The sequence below is a fragment of the Fukomys damarensis genome, unplaced genomic scaffold (genome assembly GCF_012274545.1).
Source record: "Fukomys damarensis isolate Sample0158 unplaced genomic scaffold, DMR_v1.0_HiC HiC_scaffold_16, whole genome shotgun sequence".
Classification (NCBI taxonomy): Eukaryota; Metazoa; Chordata; class Mammalia; order Rodentia; family Bathyergidae; genus Fukomys; species Fukomys damarensis.
In genome coordinates, this window is record NW_022900928.1 from 76825693 (window position 1) to 76847837 (window position 22145).

Here is a 22145-nt window from a genome sequence, read left to right on the forward strand (position 1 = left end):
TTTTTTTTGTACCGGGGATTGAACTTGGGTCCTTGCGCTTGCAAGGCAGGCCACCGAATGGCTGAGCTAAATCCCCAGCCCCTTACAAGAGTATCTTATATGTCATCTTCTTCCCATCCCTGAAAACCAAGAATCTATTCTCCATTTCAATTTTTGTCATCTCAAAAGTGCTGTAAAAAGGCTGGAGATATAGCTCAGTGGTAGAGTACTTCCCTAAAAAATGTATATAAATACAATCATACAGTGTATAACTTTGCGATTGACTTTTTTACTCAGAGTGATGACCAGAGATTCATTCAGGTGTGGGGGGTGTGGGGGGGTGGTTCCTGGATTGCTGGGTAGTAGTCCATAGAGTTCATGTACCATATTTATTTAATTATCCACCCATTGAAAGATATCTAAGTTGTTCCTAGTTCGGGGCTATTATGAATAAAGTGTCTATAAATATCTCTATACCTGGTTTTGTGCTAAAATGAGTTTTCATTTCTCTGGGATAAATGCCCAGAAAGTGTAGGAGCTGGGTCATATGGTAACTGTATATATATTTTTAAAACTGTCAAACTGTTTTCCATAGTGGCTATGGCCTTTTACATTGCCATCAGAAAGGGACAAGTTTTCCAGGTTCTCCACATCCTTGATAACAGGTAGCGTTATTGCTATGTTTGTCATTGTCATATTGTACTCTGGTTTAATTTGTACTTTTCTAATGTCTAATGATATTGACCATATTTTTTTTCTTTCTTTCTTTTTTGTTTTTTGGTGGGGGTGTACCAGGGATTGAACTCGGAACCTTGCTCTTGTAAGACAGGTGCTGGTGCCACTGAGCTAAATCCCAGGCCCTTGACAATCTTTTAAAGTCTTTATTTTCCTTCTACATATTCTCTTCAGCAAACTGTCTTTGGAGCACTTTCTATTTGGGCTGGTGTTTGCTGTTGTGTCCCATGAGTTTTGAGAGTTCTTTATATATTCTAAATACTAGTCCTTTATCATATAAGTAGTTTGCAGATATTTTCTCCTACTCAGTAGTAATTTGCCTTTTCATCTTAACAGTCCTTTTAAGAGCAAAAATTTTCAATTCTGATGAAGGGTAATTTATCAGTTTTTATTTTTACAGATTGCTTTTGGTGTCACATTTAAGATCTTTTTGCTTGCTCTAGGTCTTGAAGAGTTTTTCCTACTGCTTTTAAAAAATATATATAGTTTTATCTTTTATATTTAAGTACATGATCCATTTTGAGATAATTTTGGTGTAAGATCTAATACTGTGGTCAAAGTTCATTTTCCCCCCAAGGATGTCAGATTACTCCTTCACTATTCATTGAAAAAGCTGTGTATTCTTTATTGAATTTCTTTTGCACTTTTGTGGAAAATAAGTTGAGCATCTTTGCTCCATTGATCTATGTGGCTGTCCTTTTGTTATCATCAGTATCACATAGTATCACTCACTGTAGCTGGGTAATTAGTCTTGAAATTGGGGAGACTGATTCCTTCCATTTTAGTTTTGTTTCACAGTCACTTTATCTCTACTAATTCCTTTGTCTCCATATAAATTTTAGAGTAAACATAACTTCGTAAAAAGAAACAAAATCCTATGGGATCTTTGGCCCGAACTATTGAGTCTGTCTGTCAGTGTGGAGAAAGTCAACGTCTTTACTATATTGCGTCTCCTGATCCATGAACACAGTATGCTTCTACATTGATTTAGCTATACTTTAGCTTCTTTCTTCATCATTTTGTACTTGGCAGATCATTTTCCTCTGCCAGGAAATGATTTTGACCTTGAGCATCAACTCAGTTCTCAGACCTTCAGCTCACCTCCTGAAAAATGAGCCTGATAACATCTACCTTGAAACCCATGACCAAGGTCAAACACAGTATCAGGGAAGTGCCGGGTGGGAAGTGTTTAGTGAGGTGAGCTCCCCTGACTGGTTCTTTCGTTTGTTCTTTCTTTCCTCTTCCCTGCCTCCATTTGATGCCCACAGTCACCCTCACTTCTCTTCATTTTGCCTTTTCTTTTCATCCTTTGCTCTGTTATCCCTCTTATCTTCTCAACCACTTACTCTAAGTCTCCTTTGTCATTGTTATTCTCACTGGCTTTCCTGCTTTGTTCTGATCTCCTGTGAAACCTTTCTCACTCATCCCTCATGAGATTTTGGACAACCCTTTGTGCTCTTTTCCCTAGATGTTGAGTCTGACTCTAGAGACAGCCAACCTGGGTGAAGTCCAGATCAACACTTTACTAACTTTGGAGCAGTTGGCTTTCTCCTGTGCCTCTGATTCTTCGTGTATAAAATGGGAGAAATAATAATCTCATATCTTCCCTGAAATGATTACATGAGTTAGTACGTAAAAAGCATTTAGAATAATGTCTGGTTAAGGGAGGCACCCAATAGGTTTCAGCCACAATTTTTAGGATTGGACCTGCTATGCACTTTTCCTGGTTCTTTCTCACTCGCCTACCATTCCTCACCACCCTTTCTTTTTCACATGCCTATGAATGCATTCAAATCCACATCATTTTACTTTCTTGCTGTTGTCTCCCCCACATTTCTATGTCACATTGTCTAATGATCACTGCTAAATTGGCACCAGTCCAGGAAATCTCTCCCAAGGGCTATGAAGAGGAAACAAGTGGTTTTCATTCTGATTTAATTACCAATCTCCTTTATTTTTTAATGCAGAATACTACATTGTGGGGTTAAGATGAAGAAAAATGTATCAGAATAATGCAGGTAGCTTCAGAGAGACACGTTTTAAAAGGAAACAAAGTGAACAGTATAAGCTCAGCAGGGAGGACCATGAAAAGTATCACCCTAAAGAAGTGTGTCCACACAGACCAGCACTTCAGTCACAAAGTTAGGTGCCTATTCCACAGATGCACTGCTCAGTGATTAATTCCCTGATAGTCTTTGAGTGTAAGCCTTCCAAGCCTCTATTCCACAGCACAAATTTGGCCTAATCTTTGCTGAATATATTTGGACCCACTTCGGTATGCTCAAATGAATCTCCTAAATACTGTCTTATCCCATATCGTCTCCAAAGAATTAAACTCTCCAAGCCAAATGTTAGATCTGTTTGCCCTCATGTCAGACAAGAGCTCTGTCTTCCTTGAGAACCTGAAGGTAAAAGATTAAATGGCCTTCTTTCTCTCTGCCTTTTCATCTCTATCATGAGCTCTCAGTGTTTTTGTTTCGTTAATGACAAAGCAGCCATGGGATTAATCCACAGCATTTCTAATTGAGCACTTGCTTCCCTCCAGAAATAATGCAGGAGGTTTTGCTTCCTTAGAGTTTCAGGGAGCTGGCCAAGGGTGCAATCCCACAGAGCTGCTGCCATCTCCCCTTGTCTGAGCTGGACCCAGTCTCTGCTGCCTTTCTGGCACCAACTGGCCTCTTTGCTGTGTGGCTAGAGGCCAGGGTCGCTGATAGGCTTGTTGTTAAATCTTTTGGTGTTTGTGTCACATAAGACTTCACAATAAGTGCTTCTGTGTCTACAACGCCAGCACTCCAGGAGCGACTGAGCCAGCATTTCTGTGCCCTCTGGAAGCCTAAACTTTCCAGCTGTGAGACAAGAATACTATTGCAGGCATCTCCTGAGCCAACCCAGGAGTTCTGAAAGAGTCCAAGAGAGCTGCAAATTGCTGCTATTATTCCATAATAATAATCCTGCATAATAGTCATATTGGTATTATTAATTCCTCATATAACCTTCAGGTTAAGAGGGCCTTGTACATTACACTGGAATTTGGAGATAGAATTTTCCTGATAAAATGGCATATCTTTTTTTAACATTATGATTCCATGAATATGTTCACTTTTTCTGTAGGTGACTCAGGATGGGGACCTATGGAGTAATGTGGGATTTAGGGCATAGTATATGGCCAGGGCAACTGGGATTATAATTAAGAATTAAGATCACTGAATTCCAGTGGACAGGAAGTAGAGATGAGGAGAGTGGCCTGGAGTCAGGCTAATGTCAGTCACCGCCCCCTCTTCTGAGCTGTGTGGCCTTGGGCAAATTTGCTCTCTGCTCCAAACATCAGTCTCCATCTCTGTGTTAGATGCATCACACCTTCTACACAGTGTTGTTGAGACAGTGAGTTGAGGTCACACAGGTGAGGCACCTAGTTCAGAGTAGTATACATACATGCACACAATCACACACACACACACACACACACATGCATGCATGTACATGTGCACACATTTCTGGAGCTTTTCTACAAAGAAAAGACAGAAGTCAGTACAACCTGCTGCAAGAGATAGATTGAAAACATGCTCAATGCAAAAGCAAACAGATGTGGGGGTTCAGCCCAGACCCAACAGCATGTCCTGGTCAGGGTTTCCCTGAATCAACAAGGCACAGCTGAGTAACTCTTGGAGCAGCCTTTGTCCTGACTTTGTTCTCCACACTCACTCTACCCATCCTGAGAGACAGAGCTCCCCACCCAGAAGGAGAGGTGGCCCAGGTGCAGACCAGTGGAGCCCGGAGCATTGGATACCTGCAAGACAGGGTTGTGCAGGTTGATGTCACAGGCCCCTCAGCCACCTGAGGAGCCCTTCACTTCTCTGTTGCCCAGTAATCAGGGGACGCTGTGTGTAGGGACAGCTCCATGGTGATGAAGTGTCCCATCTGACACCATCTTACTTCCAGATCCACATGGTCCCTGGTTCCACATCCCACTGAGAGCTCCATGCCCTGCTGCACTTTTCCTGGCTCACGGCCCGCCTCACAGCCACAGGTGCCTTGTCTGCTCTGTTTATGGAACACTTAGGAGAAACCCTTTGTGGGGCCTCTTGCTTGGAGCTACACATAAAGGACAATGAGTCCCCCAAATCCTGGGGAGCCCATGACAGTGAGGTACAACCTTGCCATAAACACCAGCATTTGTGCTGTGATCCCAGCCATGCAGCAGAGTCCTACAGCCCTGTCTAATTAGCATCTGTCACTAAGCAGCTAGGTACCAGCTCAGGAGATCACTCATTCTAACACTCTGTCCTGACAGCCCTCCTCTAAAAGGATTACAATATTTACAGTCAGAAATCTCTTCTACCCTTAGTGAGATGGAGGATCATGGTCATTACCCAAGATGTTGTTCTCTGTACCCCTCTTGCTAGGCGTGCTGGTGAGGGCAAGGAGGCAGCAAGGTGGAAGATGCACTTTAGGAACAGGGAAATCTCAGCTGCCATCTGCATGACCAGGGGACTGGGGAGGATAGACAGGCTACTGAGGACCACAGGAGCCAGGTTGGGGTGCTAGAGAGAGCACTCTGCTGACCCCTCTCTTTGCCATGGTGAGCACCCCACATCTTCCCCATGGCCTCCTGCCTGACTGTGTCTTGGGGGTTGACAGGCAGTGTTCAGAGTAGATCCATGATTTTGAAGAGGAAAGTTCTGAGGAAAATGTTATCAGTGCTATTGCAAGCCTTCCCAGCACATGGAGCATAATTCAAAGCACAGTCCTGTGTGGGAAAAGGACTTAATGGACTGAGCACCTCAGCATCTCACATGTACAGCTTCCAGATGATCACAAGGTGTGCTCAGGGTGGAGAAGTCTTACTGGGACTGTTAGAAAATTGTAGATGCAGGAAACCCCATACCTAGCGAATTTGAACCTGCCTTTTTAACAAGATCCCCATGAATAGAAAGCATGGGAACACCAGTGGAGTGAAATGTTACTGCCTGCTACCCCTGTAACACACTTATAGGAAGGCTTGCTGACTGACCGATTGGCTGGCTGGCTGAATGAATGGGTGGACAAATGAATAAATGGAGCCACGTGTGTGTTTCTCATGGACATTCCCACCTACTACTTCAGGTGCTATGACCCAGACTAACTTGGGTTCAAAAGGTAAAGCCATAGAATATCCAGGAATTCAAGAATAAACCGCCACCTAAGTTGATAGAAGAGTTGCAAAATGATGAGAATTTTGAGCAAAAGACCTGCTGGGTTTTTAAAGATTTATTACTACTGGGCTCTGTGCCATTAAATCTCAGAGTACACTAAAAAGGGTTTTAAGGCTGGTCATTTTGAAAAGCTGGGAAACCAGGATTGGTCCCCTGGGAGGGGCGAGCCCTTCCCTGCAGTTTGAGCACAGGCTCTGGGGGGACCACGGGTCAATTCCCCGCCCCTGGGAAGAAAGGCCCACTTTGCTCAATTCCTCGGGCTCTGCTTCTGCGCTCCTGGGATGGCACCTCTGTGTCCCTTTCCACAGGCCCTTTCTGGCCTCTCTCTGTCCCAGTTTGTACACAAGGTTGAAGAGGCTTGTGGCTCTTCCCTTGCAGGCCAAAGAGCTGGTGGAGGCCATGGGACTCCCAGATGGAACAAGGAGAGAGTTACATGTGCAGCCCAGTGAGGACTTAGTCCAGCACCTGAACTGGAGAAGGGTCCCAGAAAGGCCCCTCGGTCAGGTCGCAGTCCCAGAGGCCCAGCCGGAAGCCGCTGGTCCCTGCTGCACTCTAGGGCTGCCAGCATCTGCCATGCTCAGGGCTTCTTCAACTGTGCTCATGACATGCAGCGCCCAGAGCTTCCTTTCCCTGTGATATGCAGGGATCTTCTCCACTCTCCTGACCCAGGAGGGCACAGGAGCTGGGGAGCATCCTGCAGGCAGGGTTGATGGTGACAGGTGCAAAGACAACACCCCAGTCCCAGGCACCAGCAAGGCTCTGACTGGGTGTTAAAAAGGAAAATTCATAGACAGTTATTGGTTAGGGAATGATGACAAGAAAAATGTGTGCACGAATTCAGTAAAAACATGATTTTTAACCAAATGTTTACAGAGGGCTGCCTGATCACATGCTTTTCATTTCCCCTTCTTTGCAACTTTCCTTGATCAGTACTATTATTATCTCCATTTTGCAGATTAAAAAAAACTGAGGTTCAGAGAAGTAAATTTTTCCAAAGTGCCTCAGCTCAGGGTAGAATGGCAATCTGGTGAGTATGAGGTCAGAGTCAGCTTTCGTGGCCATTTGTCACCCATCCCTTTCTATGCTGGGTTTTCTATTTCTGTCAGAGCTTAATGGCTTAAAACACCTATTTGATTAGCCCACACTGATACAGGTCAGAAGTCTCAGCATTACATGACTGCATGCTCTGCTCTGTTCTCACAAGACCATGGTCAAGGTGTCTATAGTATCTGTGCACTCATCTGGAACTGAGTCCCCTTCTCAGTTCCTGCGGCTGTCAGAATTCGGTTCTTTTCATCTGTGGGACTGAGGTCCCTACCACTGGCTGTCAGCTGAAAGCTGTCTCAGTGCCAAGAGGCTGCCACATTCCTTGCCATTGATCCCTTCCATCTTTAAAACCAGCAAAAGAAAAATCTGCCTGTCACCTAATTTCTCTAGTGATTGAATCACCTGCTTCAGGAAGATCTAGTTCCTTGGAAGAGCCTCTGTAACAAGCCAGGTTTACCCCACATTTCCTTTCTTTCTGAGTGTCAATTGTGCCACATAACAGAACTCGGTCATGCAAGTAATGGTCCCATTCTCAAGTCCCCAGATTTTACAAGGCATGTGTATCTGGGGACATTTCTGCCTGCTTACCTGTGCCCTCTCTCTATGCACTCTATACCACCTTTAATGTTTCTGCTGACTTTCACCTTGTCCTTGAGGGCAGTGGGACAGCCTACCCACCAACCAGTTTGGAGCATTTTCATATTTCAACCACCATACAGTCATAGAGATTTGCAGACCATATCTCAAAATGAGATACAATTGTGTTCTTCTCCTCGACTCTCCCTCCAACTTCATCCCAGGGCCCATATCTGAGAGATGCAGATGTTGACCCAGCATACATAAGACAGGACAGAGGAAATTGAGGCAGATGTTTGGGACTCCTATTTTCACAGATGAGGAAACTGAGTCTGAGACAAGAACCCGGCTTAGTGCTCTCTACAGCAAGGCCCACCGAGCCCCAAGGGTGGCTCTGTCAAACTGCTGTGCTGGACTCCTGGCTTTCTTCTCCCCTGTGCGGGATGGCTCTGCATTCCTCTTACAGTGGTCCATTTAAGTGGATATCAGATTCACTCTCATCATCTAAAATACAGCTTCCTTTGGTCTCTTTTGAGTCTCTCTCCACTCAAGTTTATTATCAAAGGGACTAAGCCTCTTTGCTGGACTCAAAGCACTGCTTTCCTGAGAGCTTTCATCTTATTTCTGCAAGGCTTCCCATCCGTAGGCATAGATGGCCAGAAGATGAAGAATAACAGGCTGACAGGGTATCACAGAATTCGCTCAAATCACAGTCTTGTCTGGTATCCTGCAGGGAACAGCTAGATGACTCAGTTTATCCCAGCCAGGCCCATGCCTGTCTCCTGCCACTCCATCACACACACTTCTGTACAAACCCTAAGTTCAAAGCTGCCCTGCTAGAGCATAAAACACCAGGAGGGCTGGGTCTGCGTATATAGTCTGCAATGCTTTCTGGCCAGCTCCCATCACAAGGGCTAGACTGTAGTGGCTCTCAGTTAATGCTTGCCGAGTGAATGAGTAATTAATAGAATGGATCTGAAAAATCTGATTAAAGAAGGCCATTTCCATTGTCCTTGAAAACCTGGTTGGCTTGATGGGCGCTGGAAGACATGGATCTTAGGGTGGGCCTGTTGCTAATCCTTCAAAGAAATTTGGACAGTAAAGTCTCTGTACCACTTAGCTCAGTACATGTCCTGCAAGTTGCACTTGACTGTTAGGTGCTTGATTTAAATGCTCTTTGCCTCTCTTTCTTGATCTTCAAAATAGGGCTACTTTGAGCATCACATTGTTTAAATTTAAGGAGAGTTTATAAATAATTAAGCTAATAAATATATACTTTAATATATAAATGACAAGGATATGTTTTGAAAAATGCAGCATTAATTGATTTTGTTGTTCTGCAAACATCAAACATCATGGAGCAGGAGTTAAGATGGCTACAGTATAATTAGATGGTATAATTTATTGGCTCACCATTATAATGTATTAATTAACATGTCATTATTTGGCCCATGACTTTGCACACTTCAGCTTAGATTTATGCATCTGAAAATATATTTTTTCCATGGGTCAAGGAAGGAGCAAAGAATATTATCCGAGATTTATAGGAAAAGAAATGGAGGCCAGGAAAGTTAAGGTTAGTTTTCTGTGGACCACAGAACAAGTGTGTTGGACCCTGAGCAAGAACTTGAATGTTGGCCTGGGCTGAGGGAGGACTCACTCCATGCATGGTCCCAGTGCACAGGGAGAACCTCAGATCGAAGTAAATGGCCCTTTCCTATCTATCAGACACAAAAAGTTTTCAGACATGGGTCAAGGTGTCCTAGAAAACATCTTTCTGTTTCTAGTACAGTACAAGGGCTTCTCCTACAAGAACATAAGAAAGTGTGTTTAAAAATACAAAAGGAAACAGTGCAGAAAATCAGCAGAAAGCTGATCTCTCCCAAGAGCTAAAAATCAGAAGAACACTCTTTCCCCTGTGCCCTGGCCCATGACTCACACACTATGCTCGCACCACCCAGCACTGATGGCTGGGAGCCCAGACAGCCCTACCACAGCCGGGTTTGAATCCCAACTGCTGAGGTCCCCAGGAGCACACAGGGCTTCGGGCTTAGCAGTGTAGCTCCCATGTCTGAGCAACTCTGGTCAGGTTTGCAATACAACTCCTACCCTGGAATAAAGCAAAATGATGCTTGGGATTCTGCAAAGAAACCTGAGCCTTTCCCTCCTTGTTTCATTTATCTTTGTAATAGCCATATGGGGCCAGGGAGCAGGTGTCTGCAGAATGGGAAACAGCTGATGGATGTCTGAGACTACGGCCCTCACATGATTCTCCAGTATGATACTTTAAAGGTTACCTTGAAATTGCTGCAAGCACCCTGGCATCAAAGGAAAAATTCGGCCAGGGCCGTCTGACCTGCCAGGATGGGTGAAATGGCCTTGGTTTGGCAACGAAGGTCTGCTCAGTGAGTTATTGAACATTCACCAGGTTGTTCTAACAGGTGGACTTTTTGCAGGTGTTCTGCCCAGCTAAACACAGCAGGAGTAGCCCCAAAATGGTGGCATGGGAGTTCCCACAAGGGCCTGCCCCCAAATTATCCCAAGATGGGGCTGGCTAGGGTGCTCCAAAGAAGGATTATTAATCCCAGAAAGATCAGTCCAAAGCATTTCTGGGGAAACTTAACATCCAGTCCTCATACTACATGGCAGGGAGAGGTGGGATCTACCCAGGCAGGACCGCAGTGAGGGAAAGGAGTTGGGATGGTGAGCTTTGGGCATCAGGAAACTTGGCTTAAGACCAAGGCTCCAGCCAGGTAAACCTAGTGCCAAACTCTACCACACGTCTGGAAAATGGACACATGTTAACAACCTGTGTAATAGCTTTATAGTAGGCATAAATGATTGTAAATTTCTTACTGCAATTCCTGGCTCTCGATGCTCAGAAATTTAGTTGTTCTTATTACTGAGATTTTTATAGTCTTATTCAACTTTATCAGAATCTTAAAGCATTTTAAATGGGGTTGGGTAGAATAGCAGATAAAAAGAGTAGTAGATAGGGTATCACAGGTGTCTGAGTATCGCTTTGAAGTGTGGCAAGTCCTAAAACCCCTGTATATGGTTCTTTTAAAAGCCTGTGGACATAAACATCCTACTCATTTCAATTTCTTAGAGAATAACTGGATCAAAAAAATTTAAGAGAGGATCTATCCAGCAATTTGTCATTTTAATAAGTGCTCGGGCAGCCACAGACTCCCCACTCAGACAGTGAGAACCATCACTTGGTGAATCAGACATCCACAACCTTTCCTTGTGTCTACTACTAAAATGTCCCAGATGAAATGATGGGAGATGGACAGGTATAAAAGGAAAAGCATAGGATTTGACCCAGGAAAGCAAGTATCTAAATATCAGCTCTATTAGTTTTATTTATTTGGTGGCCTAGGTGTCAATTACCACTATGGGCCTCTACTTTCTTATTTATACAATCATTTATTTAGAAAGTACTGTGAGTCCATAGTATACACCAGGCTATTTTCTAAGTGCTTGGAATGTATCAGGGAACAAAATAGGCACAAAATTATGCCCTTGCGAGGCCAAGGCATGGTGCAGCAAGCCCAGTACTCTGGGAGGCTGAGCAGGAGGGTCACAAGTTTGAGGCCAATGTGAGCAAGTTAGCAGGACTCTGTCTCAAAAAATTTTTTCTTAAAGGGGGGAGGTCTGCTGGTGATAGGCCAGTGCAAAGGTCCTGGAGTCAATCTCTGTTAATGAAAAGTAAAGCCTTGGGGAGCTTACATTCCCATGGAAGGAGAGACGTGATTAGAAATCAAAGCAATACATAGGCACACATTTTATAACAAGGATTCCAGTCTTGAACTCCACAGGTCATTGTGGTGATTATAATACCATACCTAGAATGTAGCAGGCAAATAATATATGGTTACAATGACTATTTTTAAAATTGCTCCCATACCTTTACCATTTCCTATGTAGTTTGCCCAGAAGCACTATTCAATTATTCACTCAACAGGAATCTGTAGGAGGCATCAGGGACACAAAAGGGTCCTAGAAGAGCACAGGGTCCCTACCCTTGTGAACGTTCCAGTCCTGGCCACTGCTTCCCAGAGTGGAGGCCCTCCCGAGCCTTCAGTCTCGCGTCTTTGTGAGTCCCAGTGGTCCCCCACTCATGATGGTGTCTCTTAACCCAATGCATCCCAGCCATGGCTGGCGATTCTAGGAACGCTATGAACCAGGACATGGAGATTGGAGTCACGCCCCGGGACCCCAAGAAGATCCCCAAACAGGCCCGCGATGACATGCCCCTGGCCACAGACCACACACGCCTGCTGGCCGAGGGCAAGAAGCCGCGCCAGCGCTACATGGAGAAGAGCGGCAAGTGCAACGTGCACCATGGCAACGTGCAGGAGACCTACCGCTACCTGAGCGACCTCTTCACCACTCTGGTGGACCTCAAGTGGCGCTTCAACCTGCTCGTCTTCACCATGGTCTACACTGTCACCTGGCTGTTCTTTGGCTTCATTTGGTGGCTCATTGCTTACATCCGGGGCGATCTGGACCACGTGGGCGACCAAGAGTGGATCCCTTGTGTGGAAAACCTCAGCGGTTTCGTGTCTGCTTTCCTGTTCTCCATTGAAACGGAAACGACCATCGGGTACGGCTTCAGGGTCATCACAGAGAAGTGTCCCGAGGGCATCGTCCTCCTCCTGGTGCAGGCCATCCTGGGCTCCATCGTTAACGCCTTCATGGTGGGCTGCATGTTTGTCAAGATCAGTCAGCCCAAGAAGAGGGCGGAGACACTCATGTTCTCCAACTACGCAGTCATCTCCATGCGGGACGAGAAGCTGTGCCTCATGTTCCGGGTGGGCGACCTCCGCAACTCGCACATCGTGGAGGCCTCCATCCGCGCCAAGCTCATCAAGTCGCGGCAGACCAAAGAGGGCGAGTTCATACCCCTGAACCAGACGGACATTAACGTGGGCTTCGACACCGGGGACGACCGTCTCTTCCTGGTGTCCCCGCTCATTATTTCCCACGAGATCAATGAGAAGAGCCCTTTCTGGGAGATGTCTCGGGCCCAGCTGCACCAGGAGGAATTCGAAGTGGTGGTTATTCTAGAAGGGATGGTGGAAGCCACAGGTAAGACATTTTGTCCTCCTCAGGCACAGGAGCCCCCTAACCTCTTAGGAGCTTCGTCCATGGTGCCTCTAAGACGTGGACTGGGAAAACCCTGAGATGGTACAGGCAGCAGGTGATCTGAGGGTCCTGTTACTCAAGATCAAGGAGTAGCAACCGCTAAACTAGATGAACCTCTAACTTCCAGACCTGGTTCTAGATTTTAATCATAACTCCTATCATTTGGTGCCCTCCTGCACCCCTGTAAAATAGTGTTCAATAAAAAACAGAGGCAAAGCCGGGAGTGGTGGCGCACGCCTGTAATCCCAGCACTCGGGAGGCTGAGGCAGGAGGATCACTGTGAGTTCGAGATCAGCCTGGGCTACATAGTGAGTTCCAGGTCAATCTTAACTATATGGCGAGACTCTGTCTCAAAAAAAAAAAAAAAAAAAAAAAACCCAAAAAAACAAACAAACAAAAAAACCCCCAAAAAACAGAGGCACAGATGCAGCGAGTGCTACTGAGACTAGAGCCAGCATACAGATCAAGCCCAAATATGGCATTCATTTCCGACAGGCCACAGCAGCCCCCATGCCGGGACAGGTGTCAGCTGACTTTGGGAAACCTAGGAGGACACAAAGGTGAGCTGGTTTTGTAGAGTAGGACTTCACCCTGTCTATACATACTGTGAATCTTGTCACCAGCGAAAGGGCCAGCGTTTTCTAAACTCAAGGTGATTTGCACAGTCCTTTTCTTAGGGACACCTATGGCCCAGACCTGGCAGAGGGTCTCTGCCCATGCATTCCTGTCTAAAGTATACAGCCTCTCACTCAGCTTCCCTCCAAAAAACAAACCAAGGTGTGTTAGACCCTTTCCTTACAAGAAGCAGCATATGCAGGCTCACCCAAGCACAGCCACATATGCCCAGGAAGATGCCCACTTTGTGGCCAGCCTAGCCTTCCCCTGCTCAGCTACCAACTCTGCCAGGCAGTGGGAGCCAAAAGCCTCCATTCCTCAGCCACACCCAGAATATAGCTCTCTCCAGGAGCCCAGGGCCTAAGGGTGCCTGAGCTCTGCTTTGAACACAGACCCCAGCCCTTTATCAACATGTGGGGCTCACTTCCTGAACAAAGGAGCCCACTAGCAAACCCCTGCACCCTGCTTCTTATTTCCTCTCTTCTTTTCCCTTTTTCTCATCCAGCAGACTGAGCAGTAGACCAGACCCTACCATTGGCTTATCAGAAACTCACCCATGCTCAGAATGTGGCACATTCTTTTTCTGTAATTTTTGCAAACAACACCAGTCTGGCTTCAGTTCTGTGTTATAGACTTGAGGGCTGAGCCTCAGGCTAAGCACATGCTGACTATTCACACTGAGGTCCTTCACTCACAAATCTAGAACTTTTTCTGGCACAACACACTGGCCCCCAAGATGTCAGGTGCCTGTCACAAAGGTGGTCAACCGCACTTGCCTAGCCTTTGAAGCTGGTTCCTGGGTGGTAGACTCAGGCCCTCCATGCATGTTCCCTTTTCAGAGCCAGTGAAACTGGCCAGGGAAGTGCCATGGAGCTCATGGAGCTTTAGAGACTGGGGGAGGGGGCTGCTTGGCCATCTGCTGGGGGCCCAGAGCCTGACCTGGCAGCATATGGTGGCAGCTGTAGGGGCCCTGGGGATGAGGACAGTCAGGACACAGGAAGCTGCCTTCCACTGAGCTGAGGGCTCCTGGGTCACCTTGCCTCTGGTGAGAGTCAGGATCCGAACACAGGCTGTTTCTGTAAGAAGAGCTCCACTTGGGTCACAAAGGAGAGATCAGGTCAGAAACATGAAGGCAAAGAAGATAGCCATGCCTTACCCTTCTCCAGCCATGCAGCAGACTTAGCCTGTGAGCCTGCTGGCTCCTCCCCCTCACTTTTCCCTCAAGACCCACACTGAGCTATCTGAACTGCTTGATCTCTTCCCATCCCGTAAGCTGGGCATCCTTGTTCTGCCCACTGTAGGGAAAGCCATGGAGATCAGGGAGAGAGACCATCTCTACTACATCTGTTCTGACCCCAACCACTTGAACTGTCTGGTTGTCAAGCTCTCAGAGCCAAGCTTAGGTGTGAATTCAGGGCTAGTTTTGAACAGCACCACTCTGCCACATCCCATACTTGAGTAATTTGGGCAGGTAGCTTGACTTGTTGGCAAAATGAGGCAAATCAACCTCATGGGGTTGTTGGGAGAATTAAATGACTAAATGGAGGTAAAGCCAGGGTCAGACACAACACAAGGAGAGTTCTTACAAATGTACTGACAGTGAGGAAATCTCAAGCAACCAGGGACACAGAAACCTAGTGACGGGGAAGTCCATGTTGTATTCCTAGAGGAAGGACAGGAAGAAAAGCAGGAAGAGACCAAGAGGGATGCCCCAAAGGCCTCTTCCCCTGCAGAGGTCCTGCCAATTGCAGGCCTGGGAACCTGCAGCCATTTGACCTTGGGCCAGACTGGTTAGTGCCTAGTTTGTGGCTCTGTGTCTCTGCTGAAGTAGGGGGTGGCAGGAATGGATGAGAGACTGGGCCTATGGATGCATCCCTTGAGAGTGGAGAACAGGCTACAAGCTGCCTGTATCTGGGGCCCTGGAGTATACAATTTCTTGGCCTTAGCTAGATGGGACACAGCCTTGGGCCTGGGTCTGGTTTGTGTGACACCCTTCCCAGAGAAGGCCCAAAGTGGACAGCTGGAGAAAGCTCCTCCTTCAGTGTCCACAGAGCACAAGCCAGTATCTTCTTGGCCAGAAGATTAAATAGGAAGCTGCTTTCCTGTGACTCTAAGCACAGAGGTTGCCTCATCCATAAACAAAGCTGCCTTCCCTCTTAGAAGAGACAGCAACACCTAAAAATAACACAGGTATAGGATGGGCTATGTGGGGCAGGAATGGAGGAATTGGAATGTCCCAGACCAAAAAGCCAAGCTCTGTGTGTGTGTGTGTGTGTGTGTGTGTGTGTGTGTGTATGTGTGTGTGTGTGTTTTCCCTCTCTAGAGTATGTGGTTATTTGTGCATGCATGGGTATGGATGTATTAGTGAATGTGTGGGTGGGCATGTGTGTCTTTGTATATGCCCGAGTGTATAGGCTTCTGTCCATATTTGTCTACTTGAAACAATCCCTATATGTTCTAAATGCCTGTCAGCTCCTCTGTTCCCTATCTTTAAATTTTTTTTTCTACCTTTTTCTGTCCCAGTCTTCTAGATCTGAATGCCGTTCTTGGGAACCTTGTCATTGCCTCTAATTCTGTTTGCTCAGGTTCCTAAAAGTGTACTCCAGTGTCCTGCCCACATTTCTAATTTTATGCCCACATCATATTTGAGCTCCTCCGAGTAAAATATGATGTTGTATTCAGCTTTACACTTGTGATGCTTAACACAAGGTAGATGTTCAAGGAATATAGGGTACATGGATGGATGGATGGATTCATGGATGGATGCCTGCATGAATGGATGGATGGTTGCACCTTAATGCATGTGGTTTGTTTCCCTAGGCATGACTTGCCAAGCACGAAGCTCTTACATGGATACAGAGGTCCTCTGGGGCCACCGATTTACTCCAGTCCTCACCTTGGAAAAGGGCTTCTATGAAGTGGACTACAATACCTTCCATGATACCTACGAGACCAACACACCCAGCTGTTGTGCCAAGGAGCTGGCAGAAATGAAGCGGGAAGGCCAGCTCCTCCAGTACCCGCCCAGCCCTCCCTTGCTTGGGAGCTGTGCTGAGACAGGGCAGGATGTGGAGGTTGAGCAGGATGAAGAAGATGAGCCTGATGAGTTGAATGGGTCCTGGAAGACCAGAGGCTCAGTGTGAGGGCTGTATGCTCTCTGCAGCCTCCTTCACTGGCTGCTATGAACACAGGTACTGCAGAGCCCAGAAAGGGGTAGGGGAATTAGATGCGGGTGTGTTTGAAGGCTCAGGAACTGTCAGGGCCTCGTGGGAAGGAACCACATATCTAGCCCTCACACCTCACAATTTATGGCTTCCCCAAGCAAGTGGCCTCCCATCTGGGCCCTGGGCAGTGCTGCCTCCTCTCCCAGCACTGGCTCAGGGACAGGCCATGATGGAATTTTCCCACAGTGAAAGTCAGAGGATCTCATCTATCTTTATTCTCTTCTGCCCACTGACTTCCCTGGGTTTCACAGCCCTCTTCAGGATAGACACCTAGAGAGGGCCCTCAGCCCAGCCCCTCACTCCTCCTATCCTGAGGGCATTGTGAATTCAATGGAGAGAAGCTCTGCCTGAAGGGTGTTCAGACAGACCTGGGTATGAAGATGAGCTCACAGCACCTTGGTGGGTTAGGTATCCGAGTCATGTCTGCACTCTCTCCCTTTTAAATCTGGGGCCAAGAGCATTGTTCATCTCATATTATCTGCCAAGTGTGTGTGTTTTTCCTCTACTGTGTTCTGTGTGTCCACTGTGACCTAGTAGACAATTGGCCTCATTAGTGTGAACCTGGACCACTGAGCACCTCTCGAGGACTTTCATGGTGGCCATCACAACCACTCCCATTCACACTGTGCCCTTCACTTTTCACCAAGGAAGAACCTCAGCAGCTAGGTTCTTGTATGCCTTTTTGGCCCAAGAACCTCAAAGTACTTCTAATCATCACCGTAGTTTTCTTTCACAATCTCAGAAAGCTTGTGATGTGATCCTGGGATGAAGCTGGGCTTCAGAGGGCCAGAAGAACCAGCTGGTATTGAGAGAGGCAGAGAGGAAAGGGAAGCATAGTGAAAGAAAAGCAACAAAAATTGTGAAATAAGCATCTACCCCATTTGTTACCCTGACACTGTGAACTCAGGGCCCGACACACCTTGGCCTTCAAGGTGAGGAATAGGATGTGAAGTAGGAGTGGCAGGTGACTGTAAACGCAGCCTCCTCATCAAGCCCCAAACTCTCAAACTGGTGCTGAGATTTTGGAGCCGGGGCCAGGGAAGATATGGTTAGGGCCATCTCTTCCCACTATGGAAACAGGAGACTGAGGAAGCAGGTGGAAGCATTGGAGAAGGGAGTGAATATTAAGAGAAAAGGAGTAGAGAGGAGCCTTACAAAGGACAGCTTCAGAGACTTTTCCATTCTGGAATATGGATGGTGCAGACTGTCAGGTCAATGAAGCATGTGTTGAGAAAGACAGGTTTATGGTTAGCTTGCCCAAATTTGACAACAGGGTCCACTTGTTTCCAGGTGGGGAATTCTGCAGTAGCCCAGCACAGTGTCCCAGGCCCCCAACTGGCCTGTGAATATGAAGCGCTTTCCCTGGAAACCACACTGAAACACGGGTAAAGGCAGAACAAGGGAGCTACTTTCAGACCTCAGGCCCAGCTCCCCTCAGTCTGGGTTTCTAGGTTCTAGGGCTGGTAAGAAGAAAGTGGTATAGATTAGGAACCCCACCTTGTGGGCTGCTCATACTCAGTGGTCCTCGTTCTTGGCATCTCTGCTGGATTTTGAGAGGTGGGCTAAGACAGTGGTGGGCAAGCAAGTGTCGTCCTCTCAAGGGCAAGGTGCTGGATGGTGGTTGCTGGTTCCCTTCTTTGGTGGAGTAGGTCGGGCTGCAGTCCCATCATAAGAAACAGAAACAGCCAGCTCACTGCACCCCAGTGGATGAGCTGCATGCAGTAGGAGTCTAGGGGAGGGGCCCATCACCGAGGCTGGAAGCCTAGTGAAGGGAAGGGCTACAACTGGAACTCCCCAGTGGGGCTGGAGCTCCCCCTGCTCCCCAGATCCCAGCCTTACACACAGAGCTCTTCCCAGATCCCTGAGTCAGATGCCTGTTGGCTGTGAAGATTCTTATGCAGAATTGGTCAGTGCCCTCAGAATCCGGCCCATACTGCTGTGGCCCGACAAGGATGGGCAGCCACAGAGGAAACTGGCCTCATGGCTGGACAGTGACCTGGCTCCTGTTTCATATCTGCCTCCATTTATAGTTCTGGAATATCCCCAACTGGCCAAATGAGTTTATCCCAAGTCTCTACTACTTTGTCAGTGGGCTTCATGAGCCAGAGCCAAGTCCCACCTCTGCATGACTCTAAAAGCTGTCAAAGACAAGGGGATCAATATGACCCTATGCCAAAGCTCCCTGGTAGCCCAGAGATAGTGTACACTGGAATTGGTGAAATACTAATCCCAATGTGCTCCTTCTGGTTTCCATCATAGAAACTTAAATGTAAGAAGACTGCTTCATATCCCAAGTAACTAAAGTCTGAATTTTCTTCATATCATTTTCTGGACATTATTACGTAAACATAGACTTATTAAATACAAGGTCTGATGCTGACCAGCATTTCAGTGGATCACTTCCAAATTACTGCTCTTCATGCAAGCCACTTGTAGCTCATGGCCCTTCTTGCCTGGCTCTGAGCTCACATCTCTACTGATAGGAAATAGGGAGCTGAGCCAGGCTTTAAGATAGTGTCACTGGTGATTCCCTCAGACCTCAGCATCTCCAGAAACCCAAAGTGATAGCTTTAGACACTGAACATCTAAGGAGTGGAATTTCTGCTTCAGTTCCCATGTCCTTCCTCTCTGGAGACATCTATAAGAAACAAGTCCAAGGCAGTTCAGAAGCAGATAAGCTCCCACTGGTTTTCTCCTCTTTCACCACATTGACACTATTATCCTGCTCCCAAGCCAGGGTACAAAATGCTTTACCCACCCTTCCCCCTTAAGATGCTGCTGCTGCCTGCCTCCTGCACAGTCAGGGAAGCTTATGAAGCCTTGGCTCCAGTCCGGCAGTTGACCTTGATGGAGAAGAAGCCCTGTCTGTCTGTGGGCCTCCTCTCTCACAGTCCTTACCCATGGCCTGCCTTCTAACTTGCCTCAAACTTACATCTTGTGTAAGGTCTCACACACAGAAACTTAAGTTGCTTCTATAAAAATTGCCAAAAAAATCAGAAGTTGCCCATTGTCTTCTAAGACTATGTCCCAGAAAGGTCTTGGTACATGTACCCTTGACTGAGCGGAGCAGTGGCGAGGCTTATACTTGATTCTCAGAATATTGCAGAGGACCTCAGTAATCCTTGTTACTAATATGGCTGTAAGGGTTCAGAGAGGTTCCCTGGTTAGTTTAAGGCAGCAGATAAGAGGCAGAGCCTTGATGCCAACCACCTCCCAGGCAAACGTGGCAGGGCCATCCTGCAGACACATTCACGTGGCTCAGGCCACAGGGATAAGGAGAGTCCCTTTTCTCCCTGCGGCAGCCACAGGTGTGTGTGCAGTGCTGTGAAGCCATGGATCTCCCCCTCCCCACCAGCAATGTTCTCCCATGGCAGGACAGTCACAAAACACATTTTACTTTTTCAAAATTTTATTTCGATTAGTACATGTCTGCAGTATATTTTGGGAAACACCTTTTCTTGGTTCCAAGAGAACTGATGAGCTGTGAAAAGAAGTTAGACGTGGAAGAATTGCTTTCCAGAAGAATCCACTTATTCTATGGGGCTTGTTTTTTGCTAACAACATCTCCTTAAACTGCTGTGTCAAATCTTCCTCCTTGCACAGGATTTGTCAATCTTTATTATAACCATTACATTGACAAAAATTCACCTAATAAAATAGACCTGACTCTACAGAATTCTTTCTTGTGTAAAATAAGTGGCCACAGGTTTCCTGTTCGGATGCACTGCCAGTCTGAGCAAACTTGCCCTCCTCACTTTTGTTAATCCAAAAATGCGATATCAACATCTAGTCTGACATTGAGGTGGGTGTGTGGACAGGAGGAAAGGACAGGCCTGGAGAGAGACAGCTGCCACAGGTGTTAGGGCACATCCTCCACAGAACAAGCACAGTTCAAGATGGCCGCCAAGGCAGACAATGAAAGCAGCCCACGTGGTTTGGCACATTGGACCATTCATTCTACTCCAGGTAACTTTTATCTGTTCTTTTATGTTACATACTCAGATCCATATCCCCTAAGTGATAAGCCATTTAAAAATATCCACATCTTTTGGGTAACTTTGAAAATATCCTCTATAGGGAGCCCCACTCTAACAGTCTATATTCATGGCATAAAAATGATACTACAACCAAACCAAGGGGAAAGAGCACAGGAAGCTGTGACAGCTGATATTGCCAAAAATTTCAGGACTCCTAAAATGAGGACAGAGGCTTCTGTTGAAAATGACAGAGGACTGACAGTGGACAGCGCTTCTGCTGAGGCTGCCTGCTGGCAGTGTCTCAGAGCTCAGACACAAGTCTGTCAACTGGAGATCCCTCATTTACAGCACCTGGAATGAGAAAGCAGCTCTCCAGGGGCTTTGATTCAGCATGAGAAACAATATTGTAAGTTGGGGGTGGCATTTCGGCCCTGCAGGGTGTGTGGGCTTTCCCCATGTCTGGTGCAGCACAAGCATGTGTCACCATGCTATCCAGACAGAAGCAAATCAGCACAGGTCACCAGGGCCAATCACTGGCACAGCGCCTCAGCCTCAACAGTGGACAAGAGTGCCTGGTCACCCTGAGTCTTCTGGTGGAGATCAAAGACAAGCAAGTGGGCCAGGAAGTTCTGGGAATGGCTGGCAGCTTCCCTGTGGGCACATCCCTTGTCTGGGAGTTCAGAGTCAGAATGCTAGAATGGAGACACAGAAGGTCAGGTGGTCACATTTGCCAGTCAAGTCTGGATTGCAGTCTGAGGAAGGAGGACTAGACACACCCATCTAATAACAAGCAAAGTGTGGATGGTTATCCTTAGAAAGCTCACCCTGGCCCAGACATGCTCTGATTGTGCCAGTCAGAAGACCAGCACTGATGTATACACAAAATATGCCTCTTCAGACTCTATTAGATGCTAGCAGTAAGGCATATTGGCATATGTATAGAAAATAAATGTCCAGGAAGGCACTTTGCAAATAGAAATGTTACTGATTTGTCTCTAAGGACTATTTACTTTTACTCGGAAGGTACTATTCAAATAACCTTGGCTCCTGTGCTGGAGACACACATCTTAAATCCCAGAGGAGAATTGATTGCAAATTCAGGTGTCTTCAAGGGCACTTTGAGCCTGTTCTTCTACAGAGTGGCAAAAGCATAAGTGGAGAGACAGGGCTGAGTGGGATGCAGTTGCTAGCAAGAATACTTGATATGCACATGCATGTAGAGTCCTTCTGTGTAAACACACTGGATGCCACTCACATTCCAAATCAGCTCTTAAATAAACACACCCATGCAAGAGGCTGCAGCCAGCCCTGTGTGACCTGAACATTCAAGGCAACGATGGTTTCTTGTCTAACTGTGCCATTACCTGAGGAAGTGAGCAAGCCAGGCTGTTTAGGAATTTGCCCACCATCTGCTCCCTTCCCATGGGGAATCTGCTGGCCCTGGTCCATGAGACAGCTGGGAAGGAGGGATGAGTGTTTGCTGAGCTGACTGCACCCTGATGGATGGGAGCTGCTGCTCCGGCTGCCAGGGTCATTCCCACTCGGTCACTGCACTGGCAGAGCCCCCCCGCTTCATGTGAAGCGCCAGACTAGAATTCTCTGCACCCATATGCCCCTCTCTGGAGATCCTCGCAACATGGACATCAGTC

General features: G+C 46.9%; 1 protein-coding gene across 2 annotated transcripts in view; it reads left to right on the plus strand.

The window, feature by feature from the left end:
• Kcnj5 (potassium inwardly rectifying channel subfamily J member 5) overlaps positions 1–20180 on the plus strand; it is a 24650-nt gene extending 4470 nt beyond the window's left edge. For both annotated transcript variants that reach the window (XM_010616565.3, XM_010616566.3), the window contains 2 exons: positions 11685–12623; positions 16116–20180. In XM_010616565.3, the coding sequence (XP_010614867.1) occupies positions 11687–12623; positions 16116–16438 (1260 nt within the window). In that variant the 5' untranslated portion in view covers positions 11685–11686 and the 3' untranslated portion in view covers positions 16439–20180. The remainder of the gene's footprint in view (positions 1–11684; positions 12624–16115) is intronic.
• Positions 20181–22145: the final 1965 nt, after the last annotated feature.